This window comes from Pithys albifrons, chromosome 6, assembly GCF_047495875.1.
Source record: "Pithys albifrons albifrons isolate INPA30051 chromosome 6, PitAlb_v1, whole genome shotgun sequence".
Lineage (NCBI taxonomy): Eukaryota > Metazoa > Chordata > Aves > Passeriformes > Thamnophilidae > Pithys > Pithys albifrons.
Window position 1 is genome coordinate 9,381,675 of NC_092463.1, and position 18,219 is coordinate 9,399,893.

Sequence of the window (18,219 nt, forward strand, 5' to 3'; positions counted from 1 at the left end):
CATGTCATTAGGGGGATCCCCCACTCAGCGGTGGTACCCAGCCCTGCTGGAGACGCACGGACCGATTTAAACCCCTGGGCGCCAGGACGTAGTAGCGGCCAGATTTCCCCGAAGAAAAGGGATCCCCCACATCAGTTCTTCCTCTCCTCTCCCCGCTTCCCCCACACACCCTGAAGCCATCAGGAGGGGCAGCTCGGGCCGCGGAAGAGGCAGCAGCCCGGTTCGACGAGGCATCGCATTCCATTCCCTTGCACTGCATTGCACTGCGCATCCTCCCTCCCTCCCCACCGCCTACTGCTGCAGCCTTTCTCCCTCCATCCCTCCATCCTGCCCGCCTCCCGCCCCGCATCGCGCCCCCTGCGTCTCTCCCTCCGGCATCCCTCCCTCCTGCATCCTTCCCTCCGCATCCCTCCCTCCTTCCCACCCTCTTTCTCTCCCTCTGCTTGCGCAGAGCCGCGGACATGGCACTCAGCAATTTCCTCTTCGCTCAGTGCATCTGCTACTTCCTGGCCTTTCTCTTCAGCTTCATCGTTGTGGTGCCGCTCTCGGAGAATGGCAACGACTTCCACGGCCGCTGCCTGCTCTTCACCGAGGGCATGTGGCTCAACGCCAACCTGACCGTGGAGCGGCAGCGCTTCACGGTGCAGGAGTGGGGGCCCGAGGCCGCCTGCCGCTTCAGCATCTTCACCGGGCTCCTCTCTTTGCTGCTGGCCACAGTGCAGGCCTGGAGGACCCTCTTCTTCCTCTGCAAAGGGCACGAGGAGTAAGTATCCCCTGGGGATAAGCCCATCCCTCCCCCAGGCTGGGGCATGTGGGAGCACTCTTGGGGTGAAGCGTTAGGCTTTGCACCCACCAGGTAATCCTTGTCCCCAGAGGGGCTTGGGGTGAGGTGGTGTATTGCCCATATCTGACTGCACACACAAAACATACTCCCCCACTTGTGTCCAGGGCCCTCTTTGGAGAATGCTCCTCTGCCAAGGTTTGGAGTGGGGGGCCCAGATCCACTGCCTATGCACCTGCTGCCTTTGGCACTCTGGGGGCAGCATGTTGCCAGCTCAGCTGAAGTGGGCATGGAGTACTCGGGGCCATGGCATGATGCTGGAGGCTGGAGCTCCCAGGTGCCTCTTGACCACGGGCCCAGGAAGGCCTTCCCCAGGTGTATACTAGGTGTGTGAAAAACCTTGAAACAACGCGGTTGTGCATGGTGGGACAGAAGGAAGAAGTTGGTGACTCCCCTCCACTTTTTATTCTGCTTTTGTTGTGGACATGGCAGCTACTGCAGACAACAACTATTGCTTGGTTACGACATGAGAGCAATGCTGAGCACTTCCTGCAGCAGCTCAGGGCTACACTGGCAGCTGCTTCCTGTGCTCAGACAAACCAAGGGGCATCTGACCCCAGCAGGTATAATGAGAGGGTTGGTGGGCCAGGCAGCAGCTCAGGAGCTCTGTGTTCTGTGCTTGCCTCTCTGGTGGCATGAGAGGCCAGAGCCCCTGGCACACAGGTAATGCAGCCTCTGGGTGCTACAGAGCCAGGACTGCTGGATGCACTGTTGTCTGTCTAGACCAGGAAAGTAATTTTCTCATGCTTTAGGGACCATTCCAGTGGTAAATCACTCCTGTCCAGGTCTATTTGGGTTAGAGATTTCTTGAGTCAGGGACTGTTACTCACATCTGGGCTGGGTAATACTGGGGACTTGGTGACAGTGTTGTCCCTCTGGCTCTTTCCAGTCACTCTCAAGCTGCCTAATACTAAAACATGTTGTAGTAAGTATAGACCAGAAGCTTATTTCCATATTAAAACTTACACTAAATACAACCACATACTTCCTAATATCTTTGAATTCAGCTTCCTCAGGTAAACAAATACCTGTAGAAGATTAATTGAATCTAGCTCCTTTGCAGCTCAGAGCTAGTTAATCTTTAGAAGAAATCAGCAGTAAAAGCCTCGTAATAGTCAAATTTGGGTCAGATGTTTGGCCTGCTTCCAAATGTGGCTATTGATTTCAAAGCTGTTGGTCAGGCCCCTGAAAATTGTCCCTTTAGGAGTTGCTTTCAGGCTCCTTTGGGCTGAGCATCAGCAGTTATGTAACACTGTTCATAATTGCTCCAGCCAAGAAAGGCAGAAGGCTGTGGGGTCGTAGAGACTGAAGAAGGAGCAGGTTGGGAAGATGAGATAACCACAGGTAACAGAAGACTAAAACGGGCTGAGGGGGAGGTTGCTTGCGAACACCAGTTTCTTAATAAGAAGGAAAGTCTGTTCTGTACCACATCTGCCACTGTCTGTATGAAAAGTAGGCAGGACACATGCTGTTCTGATTTTAGACAGCCATTTGTTAACGCTTCAAATGGGCGTGAAAACATTTCTGTTTGGATGGAGAGATAAATGCAAGCTCCTCACTATAAATGATAATTGTCTTTTCTGATTAGAGGCAGTTGAGGAAGAACCAGAATGTCATCATTGCTGATCCTGTTGAGGAGGATCACCGCTACTGGGCCAGCTCCAGGGTGAGCCAGCCGAGGCAGTCAGGGTTAGTTAACACCCTATGTATCCTTTGTGTGCAATGACTTTCAATGAGTCCTGACAGCCAGTTGTGACTGCTGAAACACCCTCTTAAAACTATCTCATCACCCCTTACCGCAGGGGCCTGGAACTCTTGAGCTCAGCTGAAGGATAGAGGCATAACTACTAGGATTGCAAAGCAACTTTGAGTGTAAGCATTTATCCTTACAGGGTATTTACTCAATCTGGAATGTGTAGGTGGAAGTTCTAATCTAAGGAGACAAAAAAGGTGAACTAGAATGCTGAATTAGCACAGTTCTCTACTAGGATGCCCTGGTCTGGGGAATCCCCAGGACATGGTGATGGTTACTATTGCCAGGTGCAAATCGAGTGCAACGTTGAGCCCTGCTTTGTCGGTGGAAGGTCAGATTCTGGACTGTGCAACCTCTTTTGCTTCAGGGTAGGAAGTAGAGGGAGGACCAGAGATTCTGGGCTCGTGATGACCCACTAAATAGTCCTGGTAAATGTTCCCTTTCTAGGGCTGTTACTAATTGTAGTATCAACTCTGTTTTATTTTGTGAACAGCTCAAGTCTTTTCTGTCTCTCAGGCCAGCATACCATGCTAAGGTGCACACAGTGGATATGGCTTTAGCAGCACTTGGGATGAAATCCAGGCTAGGTGTGAAGTCAGAGCAGAGGCCGAAAACATGATATGTTCATACTAGGTTCCCCTGTATGGGTGACCCAGGCACTTAGCGGAGGAGACCTGATCTGGTTCACCAAGTCCAGCTAAGCCAAAGAGTAGGATTCATCTTATTGTTCATTTAGAAGTCAAGTGTCCTGGCATCTAGTGCCCACTACAGTCTATAAGGGCATTTCTGTAAGGCAGTTTACTTCTTTTATATAAGTCTTGGGATGGGTCAACTGTCACTTTGGAGAGAGCCTAAACAGCCACTAAAGTCCCATCAACCCAGAAGCAAACAGCCTAACACTGCTGATAATTGCTTTCTCATCTCATTTTAAAGAAGTCCTCCTGAGGCCACATATGTATCACTATGCATAACCTGTAGAAATTAGGAATGTCCAGCTCAGAACCAGGGAAAAGAAATGACTGGGCGTTTTTTGTTGTCTGGGGTGAGTAGACTCCTTCTATCCCCAGAATAATGAGTGTCACTAGTGGAAAATTTGTCATATTCAACTTTACTACATAACCTGAGTAGGATGATTTGCTTCTTGGAGTTGCCAGTCTTTCTCCAACCAAGAGAAGATGTCCAGTTTTTAGGTAATGCTGTATTCCAAGATGTCCTTTTGTAAACAGCCACTTAAAGCAGTTTCAAGTAGAGAAGGGCTTGTTCAGATGAATGAGAAAAGGATTGGAAACTTTTCAGTAGTTAGAATTAAGGGGAGAAGATAAACAGTGAGGTTGGAAAATGAATGAATGGTTCCATGGCCTTATGGGACTTCTGCAAGCCTCTCACCCTATCCAGACACTATCTACTCCCTATCTACTCCAGACACAGCACATGCCTATGGCTGGTCCTGGTGGGGCAAACTTAATGGGACTGAAATTAATTGATATTCAGCTGGCAGAAATAACATGCTGACACCAAAGCCAGAGAAGTCCTAGGAGAAGCTGGCCTGCTCTGCAATTTGCCCATAAAACTGAGATTCGTGTTCTATGATGGCAGTACCTTGTGTTACATTGTTTAAAATGATTATAGTTAGCAGTACCATGTTTTTATTTTTAGTTTCGCTCTCCTAAGCAATTTTTGTCCCAATTATCACTTTAGTCATGAAATAATTTTAGCTCCAGTTACTCCATAATTGGAGCTAATGACATTTATTTTAACAATAGTGATTTTCATCATTACAGTTAATGAAAGCCATGCAGTGTATGAACAATCACCCCTCAGTACTTATATTTAAAGTGCCATTCTCTTATGGCGAAAAAACAGTCAAAAGCAAAAGCACTTACAAATGAAGATAATGTGACTCAAAATCATAATCCATAGTGTTTCAATGTATTAGGTGTTCTTAATTAAAGCAGATGTATTTTAAATGGAAACTGATATCTTTGTGCCCAGTGTACGCTGCTTACAGAGACTGCTGATGTTGTGTTTCAGCTGTTTATGAGTTACATTTTTCTTCCCTTTTATTACAGCTCTTTCTTTTACGCCTTCCTGAATCTGCTGATCAGCGCCTTTGTGGTGTTCATCACATTTATTGCTAGCACTATAGTGAGTGTAGGATTTAACATGTGGTGTGATGCAATTACGGAAAAAGGAAGCATGCCAAATAGGTTAGTATTGAAGAATACATTTTCTTCCTTTTTTTTCCATATATGCACAATTGAACAGTGGTGTTACAGAGTGTAGTTATTACATGCAAGGTAAGTAAGGTGGAGAAGGAATCTAATTTGAAAATCCAGATTGTTTTCATCTGGAACAAAAACAGCTAATCAAACTTTTTTTTTGTTTGCTTATTTAGAAGCTCACAAACAAAAGTGTGTTTCCATGGTGTTTCATGGTCTCTTTGAGTCACGATCATATGCAAAAGAAATCCATTATTTAAAAGTTTTTATTTCTAAAGGAAAGCTAGATTTGGAGCTGTTCTAAGAATGGGGGGAGTGTGATCTTGTGAGCAGGGCAGGGGACTGGGGGTTAGGGATTCTGATTCTTGGTCCTGGCTGTGCCACCAGCTCACTGTGGACAAGACACTCATCCTGCCTGTGTCACAATGCACCAACAAAATAAACTGGGGTAGAGATCCTGGCCTTGTAATGGTGCTGTGGATGTGCTGAGAGCCACAGAATGGAAAGTACCTTGTAAGCACAAAGTACACATGGCTGATGTTTTCTTACAGTGCACAAAATGTACAGCTCCTAAAATGGTCTCCTATATCCCATGATGTTTATGCTCCTTATGGGAAACATGATAAGTTGAGGAACATTTTTTCCTATCAAATGAGTAACAATGAAGAGAGAGGAAAAAGGTGACATTTTATGTCATATGATATTGAATAACTGTACTACTTAAAGCATACATTCATGTTGCACATTGTCATATGTTGTAAAATGCCATAGTAAATGTTCTGTTTAGGGCTGCAACGATTAATCGAATTATTCGAATATTCGGTTAAAAATTCGATTACAAAAAACATCTAATCGAATATTCGGGTAAGAACCCAAGATGACCGACAGCACTGAAAAGGAGAGAGAAGAGGCTGCAGAAATCAACCAAGAGATAGAATGACAACCTCAAAATCCTGGGATTTTTTTCACACCAATAAAGGTCAAGTTATTTGTAAAATCTGTAGGCAGCCTCTATCTTACCATCAGAGTATCGTCTCCTTGCTGGAGCATCCGAAACAAAAACACAGTTCCTTCTTCTGAGGCTTTTCCTGATGAAGTCAAAAGGTAACAGAGGCTCATACACTTTGTTTCATTGAGGGGTGAAGGAACCAACCTGGGGTGATGCCCAAGGCATACCTGTGGGAGGCGAGGTGGTAGTGGGAAAGGGGGGTTTAAGGATACTATTTTCATAACTATTACAATTCCACTTATGAAAGATTGGTGTTATCACATAATTATATATTCATTTTTTTAAGAAAGTAATTATATGCCTTTTTCAGCTGTTTTAGAGAAGACTGACAAGCAACCTGGTTATTGCAATAACTTAAATGCCTTTTGATAAAACATGCTGTTAACGACTGTTCAAAATATATTTCAGATGTTGCTTTATTTTATATTTGGTTTACCTGGAATCTCTGAAAAAAATTTTCTTTTTTTCTCCCTTCAAAATGCCTTTCTGGGTAGCTGTGAAGAATTGCAGGATATAGATCTTGAACTGAACTTGGAAAACTCTGCTTTCTATGACCAGTTTGCTATTGCACAGGTAGGTCAGTCTAGGTCATGATTCTATTCCAGTTTGTTTGCCATTTGCTTATTGATCTGATATTGCTGGAGCTGAACTACCATTCCTCAGAAATCAATGGGAATTTGAAGCCAGTTTCCACTGACTTCAGTAAATGCTGAATCAGGATGGTAGTGATGGACACATTTGCATTTGAAATTCAAAATAGTTTTGAATGCAGGTATGTCAAAACCTTACCCAACCACTGATCTTGCTAATCATGATGGAAAATTCATTGTTTATCCAGAGGATGAAGTCTGCAAAAGTTAAAACACTTTATTGTTCTGGACCTCTTCATTGCTGTTCAGAATAATGTCTGACCTGCACCACATCACGAGACTACTAGTTCTGCCTTCCATGAGTTTGTCTGATATTACCTGAACTATATATATATATATCAGACCATTGAAAATAATGAAAGATTAATGTCATTTAAATAGAGCTATTTTCTGATGAATCCATGAGAATTAGACCTCAAGAGCTGTCAGACCTTTCTATTGACTATTCTAGCTCTAAGTTAGTGATCAGAATCAGTGAGCACTGGGACTTGAGCACTGGTGCATGTGAGCACACACTAATTCTTCAGGGACAATAGTCCCATCCCTGCAAGTCTGCATCCTTGCACAGGGTTCTTGTATTGTCCCACATGGAAAGAGCCATTAGCCTGCCTGGGGCATTCCCTGAAGGTAAAAATGCCTCTGGGACACAAACTTGTTTTGTGTCTTCATTGCCAGCACTGACATCTAGATGCCCAGCTCAGGCATATCTGCATTTAGGACAGAAATATCCCATAAAAGTGACTCCTTTATATGAAGAACCCAGGACCTCAGTGGGTTTAACTGGGTGTGACTCCATGGGTTTTTGCCCAGCTGAGGTTTTGATATTCACCTGGACAGCTGACTTTGTTTTTTACAATACAGTACTGACCTCTTTATGATTTTTTTTCTTCTCTAGTTTGGTCTCTGGGCTGCCTGGCTGACTTGGCTGGCAATTACCATTTTGGCTTTCCTGAAGGTTTATCACAACTACAGACAAGAGGACCTGCTAGATAGCCTGATCCATGAGAAGGAGCTGTTGCTAGGAAGATCCTCTTCACGATCCTCTTTGCAAGATGAGAAAAGTGGAATGATCTAAAGTGTAAGCAAATTCCCAGGGCAGGATCTAGATTTTATTTTTCAGTAGTGTAAGCTGAAGTTGAGTCAGGATATTGAGTGTGTGAGATCTTTTCTTTCCTGAAAAGTGATGCACTTGTGAATCACCCACTTCCTCCATGAAAAATTTTTGGTAGAAGTAGGATAAAGAGAATGAACTGCCCTATGTGCCTTTGGCACAACAAACCTTCTGTCCTCTGCAGGCACAAGCTGTAACCTGCGCTTGCTAGCAGAGCTCCTATGTGTTATCACTGGCTTTTGGGACGGGACATTTTTGAGGACTGTGCTGGCAAGACCAGGCTACAGCATTCAGACTATTTCTTCAAGTTATTCTTAAACAATAGTTGTAACTGGAGCTACATGCAGTCCCTCTTCTCTCCCTTTCCTTCTCTTTGCCAGTAAAGCTGCCCCTGTTTTCTCTTTATTCTGGGTAATTCCAGCTCTGGTCTGAGTACAGACTCTTATTATCTCTGCTTTTGCTATGTATGGGTGCAGTGCTGACAAACATGTTGCTCCTGCTCTGCTTTTGTTTGGAACATAGAAACCTGTGTTCCAGACCTGGTATTTAATATTGGACAGTGTCAATGAATTCCATGAAACTGCTATATTATTACAATATCTGTCAAAAACTGTGTATAATTTGGAAGGATGGTGTAGAACTTCTGGTGGTTTTGTTTCTTCTTAGATTTTGGCATGACCAACATTTATTATGACTCCTGAAGTGAAGTGTAGCTAGCAATTGCTGAAGCCTGCATACTAAGAAATTAGGCTGAATAGATTGTATCAATGCTTGTGCATTTATTAATGTAACTTGGTCCCTAACACTGTGTACTATTCTGTTTTGAGTATTAGAATTTATTTGTGATATTTATTTCATAAAGGGTCTGCTAAACTACTGTAAACATTTGCATTGTAGGTATCTATATTTATCTGTAAACATTGCAAGGAGTTCAAACAGCTGAGTTATTTTATAGGTAGTTCAGTGCTAAATGGGTCCATCCTCTCTACTCACAGGCAGGAGTTCCAGGGCAGATGAATTTTGCTGTGAAATGAAAAAAGAATTGCTGTTTGGACAAACCTTACTAGTGACTTATGTTGTTGCTTTCAGTTTTGCTTGGTCAATGCTTCAACAAATAAGATGGATTGTTGAGACAAGAGGTAGATCCAATAATTAAGAAGAGCCACTCAGAGGAGTGTGGGTTTTGTGTGGCAGTGTAGTAAAGTTGTACTAGAATCAAGCATTTAACGTTGGTTACACATTACACAAAAGACACGGAAAACCCCAAATCAGCAGAAAATTTAACCAGACAGTTAAGTCTGAACTGAAGAAGATTTTTTTGGGAGTAAGCTGACACTGCCTGTGGCATCTGTGCTTGAGTTGAGATTGAATTTGTTGCAACAGGAGTGCAAACAATACACAATTATAGGACCTGGTAAATTGGAAAGGTGTGAGAGAAGATGGGCTTCTACCACATCAGAGCTCAAGCCTGGGACTAATACAACCATACAGATTTACTGTTGTCTTCTGAGGACTCTCTGATGCTTAGTTAAGTGCCAGCTAAAGCATTTGATTGAAACAGAATTTGATGCCAAAACAAATCCCTGAATTAGTAGGCATTTTAGGGAATAAAATCTGACACTGTATTTAACCGTCAAAATGTTCTCATGGGTTTAGAGAAAAAATACTCCAGGGGCTCTAAGCAGTGAGCTAGCCCTGTGAACATTCCTTATAGCCCCAACTGGCCAGAGCTCTCTGTAGAGGTCTTACTTTTCTCAATGATTTCTGTCCGCAAGGGAATGCAATTTCTTTGACAGCTTTATAGCGGTGACTTTTTTATAGTTGTGAGTTGACCTCAGAGAAGTTCATGAAGAAGGAATCAGAGATGAAGTTAGTTAATACCAATTTAAAATTCAGGTATCAGGACTGTTGAAGTGGCTTTTTAAAATCATTTGGTCTAATAGACTGAATATTAGAAAAAACATGTCTTCACTGAAAGGGTTGTCAAGTCATGGAACAGGCTGCTGAGGGAAGCAGTTGAGTCACCATCCCTGGAGGTATTTAAAAGACATGTAGATGTGGCACTTTGTGACATGGCTTGTTGGTGGCTTTGGCAGTGCTGGGTTAGTGGTTGGATTGGATAATCTTAAAAGCCTTTTCCACTCTAAACAATTCTACGATTGTAGTAAGGGGTACACTCTTGCAAGTACCTAAGCCCCTTGCCAGGGAATGACCTTCCTCTTCATACCCTGAAGAAGAGCTTGTGTCTTGAAAGTTATCCTGTTTTCTATGTTCCCCCAGTTGTTTCCCCAACTAGAGAGTCTCACTTGATGCAGCAGTGGTGTCTCTTCACACACATAACTTCAATGCATGCCTTATTCCTCATGCGGAACCATGCTGCTGCTTTGTATAATATATTTTATATATGTGCCAAACCAGGCTTAGGCTGAGGTAACATGTGGGTTGGGACCACTGATCGTGGTCTTGTTCGAGGTTTTTAAGAACCAGGAGGTAGAAGATAGCAAGTGTCTCCTTGTCATCCTTGCTCTGAGGTACCAGGACTAAAGCCTTGTCTCTGGTTCTGAGGCAGATGTTGCTCATGAGTGAGGTTGTCTGAAGCTCATGCTCTCTTCTGCCTCTCCTGTCTGAAAGTCTTTTTCTTCCTTCCCACTTCCATGAGAAGCAGCAAACACTGGTCCTGGGGTTAGAGTTGCCATGCAAAATGAAAAAAAAGGCTGAGGCTCTTCTTTAAGTCTCGTCTGAATCTCAGCCTGTTTTCCCCAGCTTACTTCACTTGACCAGGTGATGTGATGCTGGCACCCAGTTTGCAAGGATCAGTGATGCTTAAAAGCAAAGCTCTTTTTGATAGAAACCCCTGTGTAAGATGAAAGGCAGAGCATGTAGTGAAAAGTTCTCTGACTGGCTCAAGGGGAGAAAAGGTATCCTGCAACTCCCAGTTATTGGATCTACTGTTTTTAATTTGTACTTAGTTTTCTGCAACCTCTTCTCCTAAAGCTTGGACAGTCAGGCCAACCTGATCATGTCAGACTGAAAATGTGTAAGAATAATGGTATAATTTATACACACATACCTACATACCTGTGCTCTCTCTCACGCCCTTCTCTGTTCTGTACATTTCTGACCTCTGCTTTTAGTCATCCATTGCCAACCAGCACAGTGTGGCTGCAGGAGAAGTTTCTCTGAGTGGAATGTTGCATTTCTGTGATATTTCAATACCTTTAATTTGCCATTTCCAAAAGCGGGTCTCTGGGAACCCTCTAGCAAGAGCTGTATTCAAAGAACTGGAACGCTGTGTGTTACTTATACTTGCATTTATTTATTGTTACATGGTGGAAGGGGAAAAGGCTTTGTGGCCTTTGCCCATGCAGCCCTTCCATTGCAAAAAGCTCTGAGCTGTTCTGGTGGAGAATGTGCAATGCAGCTGTTCAGTCAGTGTTTCCTGTGATGCCAAAACCACAGGCAAAATGTCTTTATCTTGGCCCGTGAAAATTGCGAGTAACCCAGCGATATCCTCACACAGTTTACTGCAACTGGATGCTGCTTTCCAAGGCACACAGTTGCCACACAGTTGCACACACAGTTATTCTGTTATATCAAATATATTCCCTGGCTACCATCTGTGGTTAATTTCCCCACCAATTCTCTGCCAGCTGTCCACATTGATTTAAAAAAATCTAAGCTAACTAGTGTCATCAGAGCTTTCAGATAAATGCTATTTATTACTATTTTTATAAAAGTAACAATTGAAGCCTTTTTTTTGAACAGAATGTCCACATGAGGACAGGAACGCTTATAACATCTTATTCCATTAATTCATGAGGCATCTTTCAGCTGGGAGCTTTCAATAGGAATCACAAAAGTAAGAGCTTGGTGATTTGCTGTAAAAACTGAAAGACGTGTGCTGTGGCAGAGATTCTATAGTCCCTTAAAAAAGGGGGTGTTATAATAACCAGTGATGGATGCTTGAGTGTACAGGCCATGTCATAAAACCATTCAGTGTCAAGAAGTGGATGTGTGTGTGTGTATGTACAATGCACATGGGTAAATGCCAGAAATAATTCCACTGCTCTTCTGTGATGTGGATATAGGTTCTCTTAACAGACAGCTTAGGCTGGAGTAGTTCTTAGGATTCCTTAACTTTGTACACTTCCTTTTACTTACTTAGTATTAGAACTTGTGCAATAATATAGGTTATGATACCTAGAGCTGGATGTGATGTGAGTGGAATAGGAAAGCCGTGGCCAGTGTACAACCTCCAAAGGGCTGAGATGGATTTCTTTTGAGGGTTTGCATGTGTTTTGACTCTTCCCCTATACCTCGGTAATGCCCTGATGTTACCCTGAATTGCCTGTTGGTCCAGCCTCAGTTGTCAGCACCTCACAGAGTTTAGTTCTTAGGTTGATGATTGGAGACCATCTCTCAAAAATGAGGCTTTTGCTTAGGAATCTCTTCAGGCTGATCTGAGTGCAGAATGTGGGGTCATCTTGCTAGTGAAGTGTGAGCCACAGGCCATTGAATGGGCTTCATGTGGAAAACAGGATTTCTACACACCCTCAACATTGACCTATGTGATGGGTCTCAGAAGATGTAATAGCAAATGAGCAAATTTAAAATGGATGCCAGATGCAAAATACACACAAACCTGGCATTGGGTGAATGTGACTTTTATCACCTCCCGTCTCCAAAGCCCTCTCAAACATGTTGCATGTAAAATCACTTCTACCATTTAAATTATAACTTTAATGAAAATCTAGATAATAATTTATACTGGCAACACTTACAGTAATTTGTGACAAACTACCGCAGATTTTGAGAAAACTTTTGTCTTTTCTTATGTGTCAGTGGCCTGGGTGTGAATATCCTTGAGCTAATGAGCTAATTTTGTCATGTCCAGATCCTAAATTTGTGCCTCAGATAATTTCCTTGCTGATGGAAATGGCCCATTTTTATCTCATTGAAATGTTTACTCTAGAGACCACAAATGTCCTTTCCTTCTGCTTAGGCAATCTGGGAAGAGAGGAAGGTTTTACCTGTGGTTCTAAATTGTTTTAGAACTATTTCTGTTCATGGTATTAAATGCCTTGAAATATATGTTCCTATTTTGTCCTCCGTAGGAAAGAGGAAAACTGTCCTGAATTGAATTTTGATATGAGATACGCACCGAAATGTGTTTTTTATGTTTTGTTTTTGTTTTCTTTTTTTTTTTTTTGAAATGACAAAATTCTGCTCAGTAATTTATGAAGATAACAACTGTATAGAAGACAGCACTTTGATGCTTTCCTGACAGTAGAAGGGAGCTGCACTCTCTCAGAAGACTTAATATTTATTTCTGAGAGGTTAGTATAGGGTTTACTTAATACATTGCAAGTACTGCTTAGTTCAAGTGCGTAATGAATACTGTCTTTCCATTCTGTTGTTGATAAGAGTATTTACATGGCAATCCTTTCTCTTTAGTTACTTTTGCCTATGCCAAAGAGTGTAACTGAACTGCTATTGCAAAACTTAGATTAACATGAATGTATTCACCTGAGTGCTTAAAGTTCTCTACCTCTCATAGATACTATAACTGCTTAAACTGTTATTGCACACAATAGCGAAAAGAACTGAATCCATGTGAGAGTCTAAATCCTATTTCCATAGATAGCTAAAGGATTTAGGATTTTATGCTTACTGACTTCCTGGCAGATCCTAATTTCTACAAAATGGGTATAGGCACCCAAGAGGACTGTGTGAATAGCCCTTGACACTGGTCAAATAATGATTTTATATTGTTTTGCGATTTTTTAATTTCTTTTTTTATCCCCAAAATAAAAAGCCAACAACTGTGATTTGTTAGACATGAAAGGTTATTCTGGATCCCCTTCAAAACCTCCTGTTGGAACTCTTCTACTTGGCTTTAAATACCTAAACAATGTTTTAGCCTTGTGGTTCTGGCATTAGTCAAGGAGATAAAGTACTTGGCAGCAAGAGCTGCTCACTGCAATAGCTTGGATTATTTGTATATGGTGGAAACCCAATGTGAGAAGTTTTTGTTCCCCCTTTCCAATTGACTGTGTTGTAAAGTGAGGGCTGAGACAACCTGCCAGGAGGTGAGAATGACCATTCGATTCGTAACTACTATTGACATCTTGGGTGATTTGTCACACAAGTAAGTAAACAGTCCTGTGACAAAAGTACTCTTCATCTCCTCCTTACTTTCCCCTCATTTTCCCCCAGATTTGACTGAGTTTGACTCCAGACTGTATACAGATTCTGAAGGATATTTATGAATGTGAGAAAAAATGCAGTCTCTATGGTAAACTTTTGTCTGAAAAGTAGAAAAACAGTTACAGATTTGCCCTGTTCTCATTCAGACTTTCTGGGGTGTAACATCAAATTGTTCCCTTTATATAAGCCAGGCCTGACTTGGTTGACATGTAACTCTGGGAGGTCTCCAAGGCTGGTGCCAGCAGTCTCTTAAGAAACCTGGTGGAGTTAGATGAGTGCTATGTTAAACCGTAGATTTTAAGGCAGAGAAATGTTTGAAAACTGTCTGTCATGGTATCCTACATAGAACAGTCCAGAACTCTTCACCCTATCACTCCTGCAGCAGAGGGAATTATCTTACCACGTTAACTCTGTGAAGTGCAATAATTTGTGTCTGAAACACAGCACATCTTCCTGCAACACACTGGATCTAGATTGCAGCTGTTAACCCCTTCCACTTTCTGCATTGGTGCAGCAGTTTTAACCATCATTGTGAAAACAGTGTCCAGCATTTGACTTCACAAGGTGCTGGCAGTCTTCTTACTAAATCACAGTCTTTTGGAATAGCAAGTAATCTCTTTGCTAAACGATGCTGAGAAGTTCCATACTGAACATCCTTCCAGAGGGAGGGCCACTGCATTGGGGTCCACAGCCAGCACAGACTGATGGTATCAGAGCAATTCAGGTCAGGTATTCTCTGATTAAAACAGCCCAAGCTACACAATTGAGAAATCAATATATTATGATCTGAAGTACGCTCCTGAGAGGTTTTTGAAGGTTTATGAAGAAAACAAAACAACAACAAAACCCCCCAGTAGTTCTACTGACATCTTTATTGCTATCAAGCTGATTGGGCCTTATTTGTCATATCTCTTCCTGCCAGGGGCAAGGACAGCTGAGGAGTGCAGGACAGTGGCATCAATCTGAATAGAAACAGGTAGTGAGGAGAACTGTTAGTGCATTTCCTGTGAGGGATTTTGGCTTCAGGCTATTATGTGAAGGATCTGAGTGGCAGTGTCTATGCTGGCACTGACATCCTTTTCAGCCTTTGCTTGGCCTGCTCAGCCACTACCTGCTCGTGTGGCTTCAAAAACCTCAGAGCATCCCCTTGAAGCATGTGCTCATCTAAAGTTAGCTTCTGGAAAGAGTGCCAGCCATTCAGGTATTTGGTGTGAAGTTGCTGACATTCCCACCTAATTTGTACGGGCTTCTTTGGAAAGCTCTTCATGTTGGCAGATTCAGATATCCCGTAATTCGCCCTTTGCCCAGTGTAGCTTGTGACTTGCTCAGGGAAGGAAAGATTGTTCCCAAATCTCTGTAGACTTGACCTTTTTGAAAGTAGCTCATTAGCACCCATAGTTTTAAAAGGTTTAGGGTTTTTATGTGGTACCACCTGCAAAGATCTGAAGCAGATCTGTCTTGCTTGTGAGTCAGTGCAGAGCCTGAAAGCATTTCAGCCTCTCTGAAATGCATGTCCTGTGATGTATGTATTCTCGAGCTACTGTTTCATCTTATAGCCATTTGGGAAAAGCTTTATAAGAGTCTCGATTAGCTATTTTGTTATGTTGCTAAAGAGGTCCCTGCACAATGGGTATTTGGGGAGAAAACTGAATACTTCTTTATAATTTGTTTAACCACTGAAAACAGCAGAGGGGCAGATCCCTTGCCAGTGTATATAGATCAGCCTGTAAGCAGCTGTGCCAGTCCACACAAGCTGAGAGTAGAGCCTTGCCTGTTTTGAATATTATCTCTCTTGATTTGTATGGTCTTTTGCAGTGTAATGACTGCTGATTTGGGGCTTTAATTGCATGTATTTGACAAAGCTGGAAAGGGGGTGAGGTTTATTATTGTTTTGATACAGCTTCAAAAGGGAAACTTTTTACTGGCATTTTAATACAGCCCTTTCACCTAGCTGAGTCCAATCCTTCTGCTAGTGGAGTCACTGACAGTTTGCTTTGGCTTTAGTAGGAGCTGGACTGGGTTCAGTGTAAGTGACACACTCTAGCATTACTGAGAACGAGTTAATGTGTTTTATATATTGATGCTTTTTGCTGGACAGTGCATTGGCTTTTTATGATTTGGTGATATATAAAAATAAATAATTTGAAAATTCAATATTTCTCTGCCTGTTCTTTGAAGGTGAATTTAAATTGTTACCATGTAAGATAAAAAATTTTTCTCAAAGTCGGTGGCAGCATCTTAGTTCATATACTCCTTCCCCAGCATCTCCATTCCACAGCTTGTATACTCAAGGATATGACCAACCACCCTAAACTGCCTGAACCCTGTAGTGCTGTCTCCCAGCAGTGAACCCTAATGCCATAGGAGGCAAGGAGAAGGTAGTCCTGTGTCACCATGCAGCTGAAAGGCAGCTTATTACCAAATGTAAAGTGGGACCACAGCCTGCAAGAGCAGGCTAATTTTCTAAAGGCCAGCTGGTTAATTTTCTTCATGTAGCATCAGTCTTTCTCTTCAGAGGTGGGCCTAAAGGTTCCCCAACAGCTATCCTGGAGCAAGGAATTAATAAGAAACAAGTCAACACTATTATTTTAGAGGCTCCTGAGTTATTCCTTGAGGGCAGCTGGTAACACCCCTTTTATAGTCACAAGCTGCCAGCCCTTCTTCTTGCTTCAAAGTGGCAAAAGGCGGAAATGACAATTACAATTGCTACTGTAGGCTTCTCCTGCTCCATTAACTTGTTTCCAGACTATCAGGGTTGGACAGATGAAGGGAGGGAGGGGGACTAGAAGCAGTCTGTAGGGCTGCCTTTTACCAGCACTAACGCTGAGTGCATCAAAAGGTTAATGTAGAAACATCTAGTGTCATCTTGCTGTGTCCTTTTCTATCTCCTCTAATCATATGGGTATGGTTACGCCTGCTAGTGCAATCAGGTGCTGTAGATATGGTGGCCTTGCCTGAAGAGGGTGTTGGCAGCTGCCCTCCATCCATTCACACTGCAGGAATGTACTGAACACTGTCAAAACAACACTTACCCTTTTGTTGTGGTCTGCTGATTTCTGTTATGTATTAATTATATATTTGCTGCATAAGGAATATTAAGCAGCACTTCTACCCTTAGGCCTTGCCATTGGTCTGTTGTCGTTCACAAACTTCCTTCTACTCTCTGGCCCTCTGACTTCTGCCACCTCAGATGTTCCTAGGAAGCCACACATACCCACTGTCTGCTTCAAAAATTGCTGCCGGAGTGCTGTCCTTTGTCACTTCCTCTTTCTGCAATTTATGTCTAAAACTTGATCACTTCCAAGCTGGATCAAATAATTGCTCAGAGGTGATTAGCTGCAGGATTTTTGACTTCTAAGGCAGTTCACCAAGTTGGCACCAGTGTGAATTCAGGTGAGCAACTCCGCCACTTAAAATAAATTTGTTACTTGCTCTACTTTTTACCTCTTTTGGTCAATCCAAAGGGAAATATTACCCAGCATGGCCAGCAGGGAGATTATTAACCAACACGGCTGATTTTTTGTAATTTTAGAGTTCCAAATGCATAAAGGTGTCACACAGAAGAACACCATTGAACAAGAATAAGGAGAAATCACATTCCAGCTCACAGTGGTGAGGATGAAGTTGTAGTGGATAAAGAACAGAATGAAGGGGCAGAGAGGGAAAAGGGTATGTGTGTGGATTTAAACAGGTTGAGTGAATGGGAAAAGAGCTTCAGTGTGAGAAGGAAATAAAATAGGTACGTCCACAGTGAAGCTGTGCAGCAGTAAACAAATGCAGGTCCAGTAGCTGGAATTCCTCCTGTTCCCAGCCTTGTTATTGACCTACTTCATTCACTCCCACACATGCATTTGCTTTCTTAGGTTCAGTTTCTTCACCTGCAAAATGACACCATTCTTCCAGTAATGGGATTTACCTTCTATTTATTTCAAACCTTCTTGCTTTGAGGCAAATTTAATTTGGCTTTCTGCAGCCTGCCACATACCTGACCGACCACAAGAAACAATCCTAACCTGAGAGACCTTGTAAAGCTCTGGTGCGACCTCTACAGATAACTTAAGTGCTGCCTTTGTCCATGCCCAAAACTGTCCCAACCAGAGCCAGTGCAAAAGCCCAGAATAGCCATTCCTCTGCTTAATATCCCTGACAGCCCAGATGTGATAGCTGTTCTCACTCACACTGATAAAGCTGGGTCTGAATAAGAGAAACCCAGACATTTTCCATTTAAAGCATACCCAGTGGAAAGGTGGTCCTATGTCCAGCTCCTGGGCTGCTGTGCAGGAAGGTGAGCACAGATATGGTCTTCACACCACCTTCACATTTTACCTTACAGTCCTAAGAGGAGTTTCTGTTTTACCTTAACCTTCGGCCTTTTGAAATTACTGAAACCAGGTGGCTAAGGATCACTCTAACATTCTTGCTCTTGAGG

General features: G+C 42.6%; 1 protein-coding gene across 1 annotated transcript; it reads left to right on the forward strand.

Moving 5' to 3' along the window:
* Positions 1-295: 295 nt before the first annotated feature.
* Positions 296-15,944, forward strand: TMEM179 (transmembrane protein 179). Its single transcript, XM_071557412.1, has 4 exons — positions 296-763; positions 4,664-4,801; positions 6,317-6,395; positions 7,368-15,944. The coding sequence occupies exons 1-4, from the start codon at positions 462-464 to the stop codon at positions 7,545-7,547; spliced, it is 699 nt and encodes a 232-aa protein (XP_071413513.1). The 5' UTR covers positions 296-461; the 3' UTR covers positions 7,548-15,944.
* Positions 15,945-18,219: the final 2,275 nt, after the last annotated feature.

Excerpts from the sequence above, each read along its gene's own strand:
- TMEM179 (XM_071557412.1), top strand. The coding sequence starts at position 462 with ATGGCACTCAGCAATTTCCTCTTCGCTCAGTGCATCTGCTACTTCCTG. Across the intron at positions 764-4,663 it reads CTCTGCAAAGGGCACGAGGA|CTCTTTCTTTTACGCCTTCC; the intron begins GTAAGTATCCCC and ends CTTTTATTACAG. Across the intron at positions 4,802-6,316 it reads AAAGGAAGCATGCCAAATAG|CTGTGAAGAATTGCAGGATA; the intron begins GTTAGTATTGAA and ends CTTTCTGGGTAG.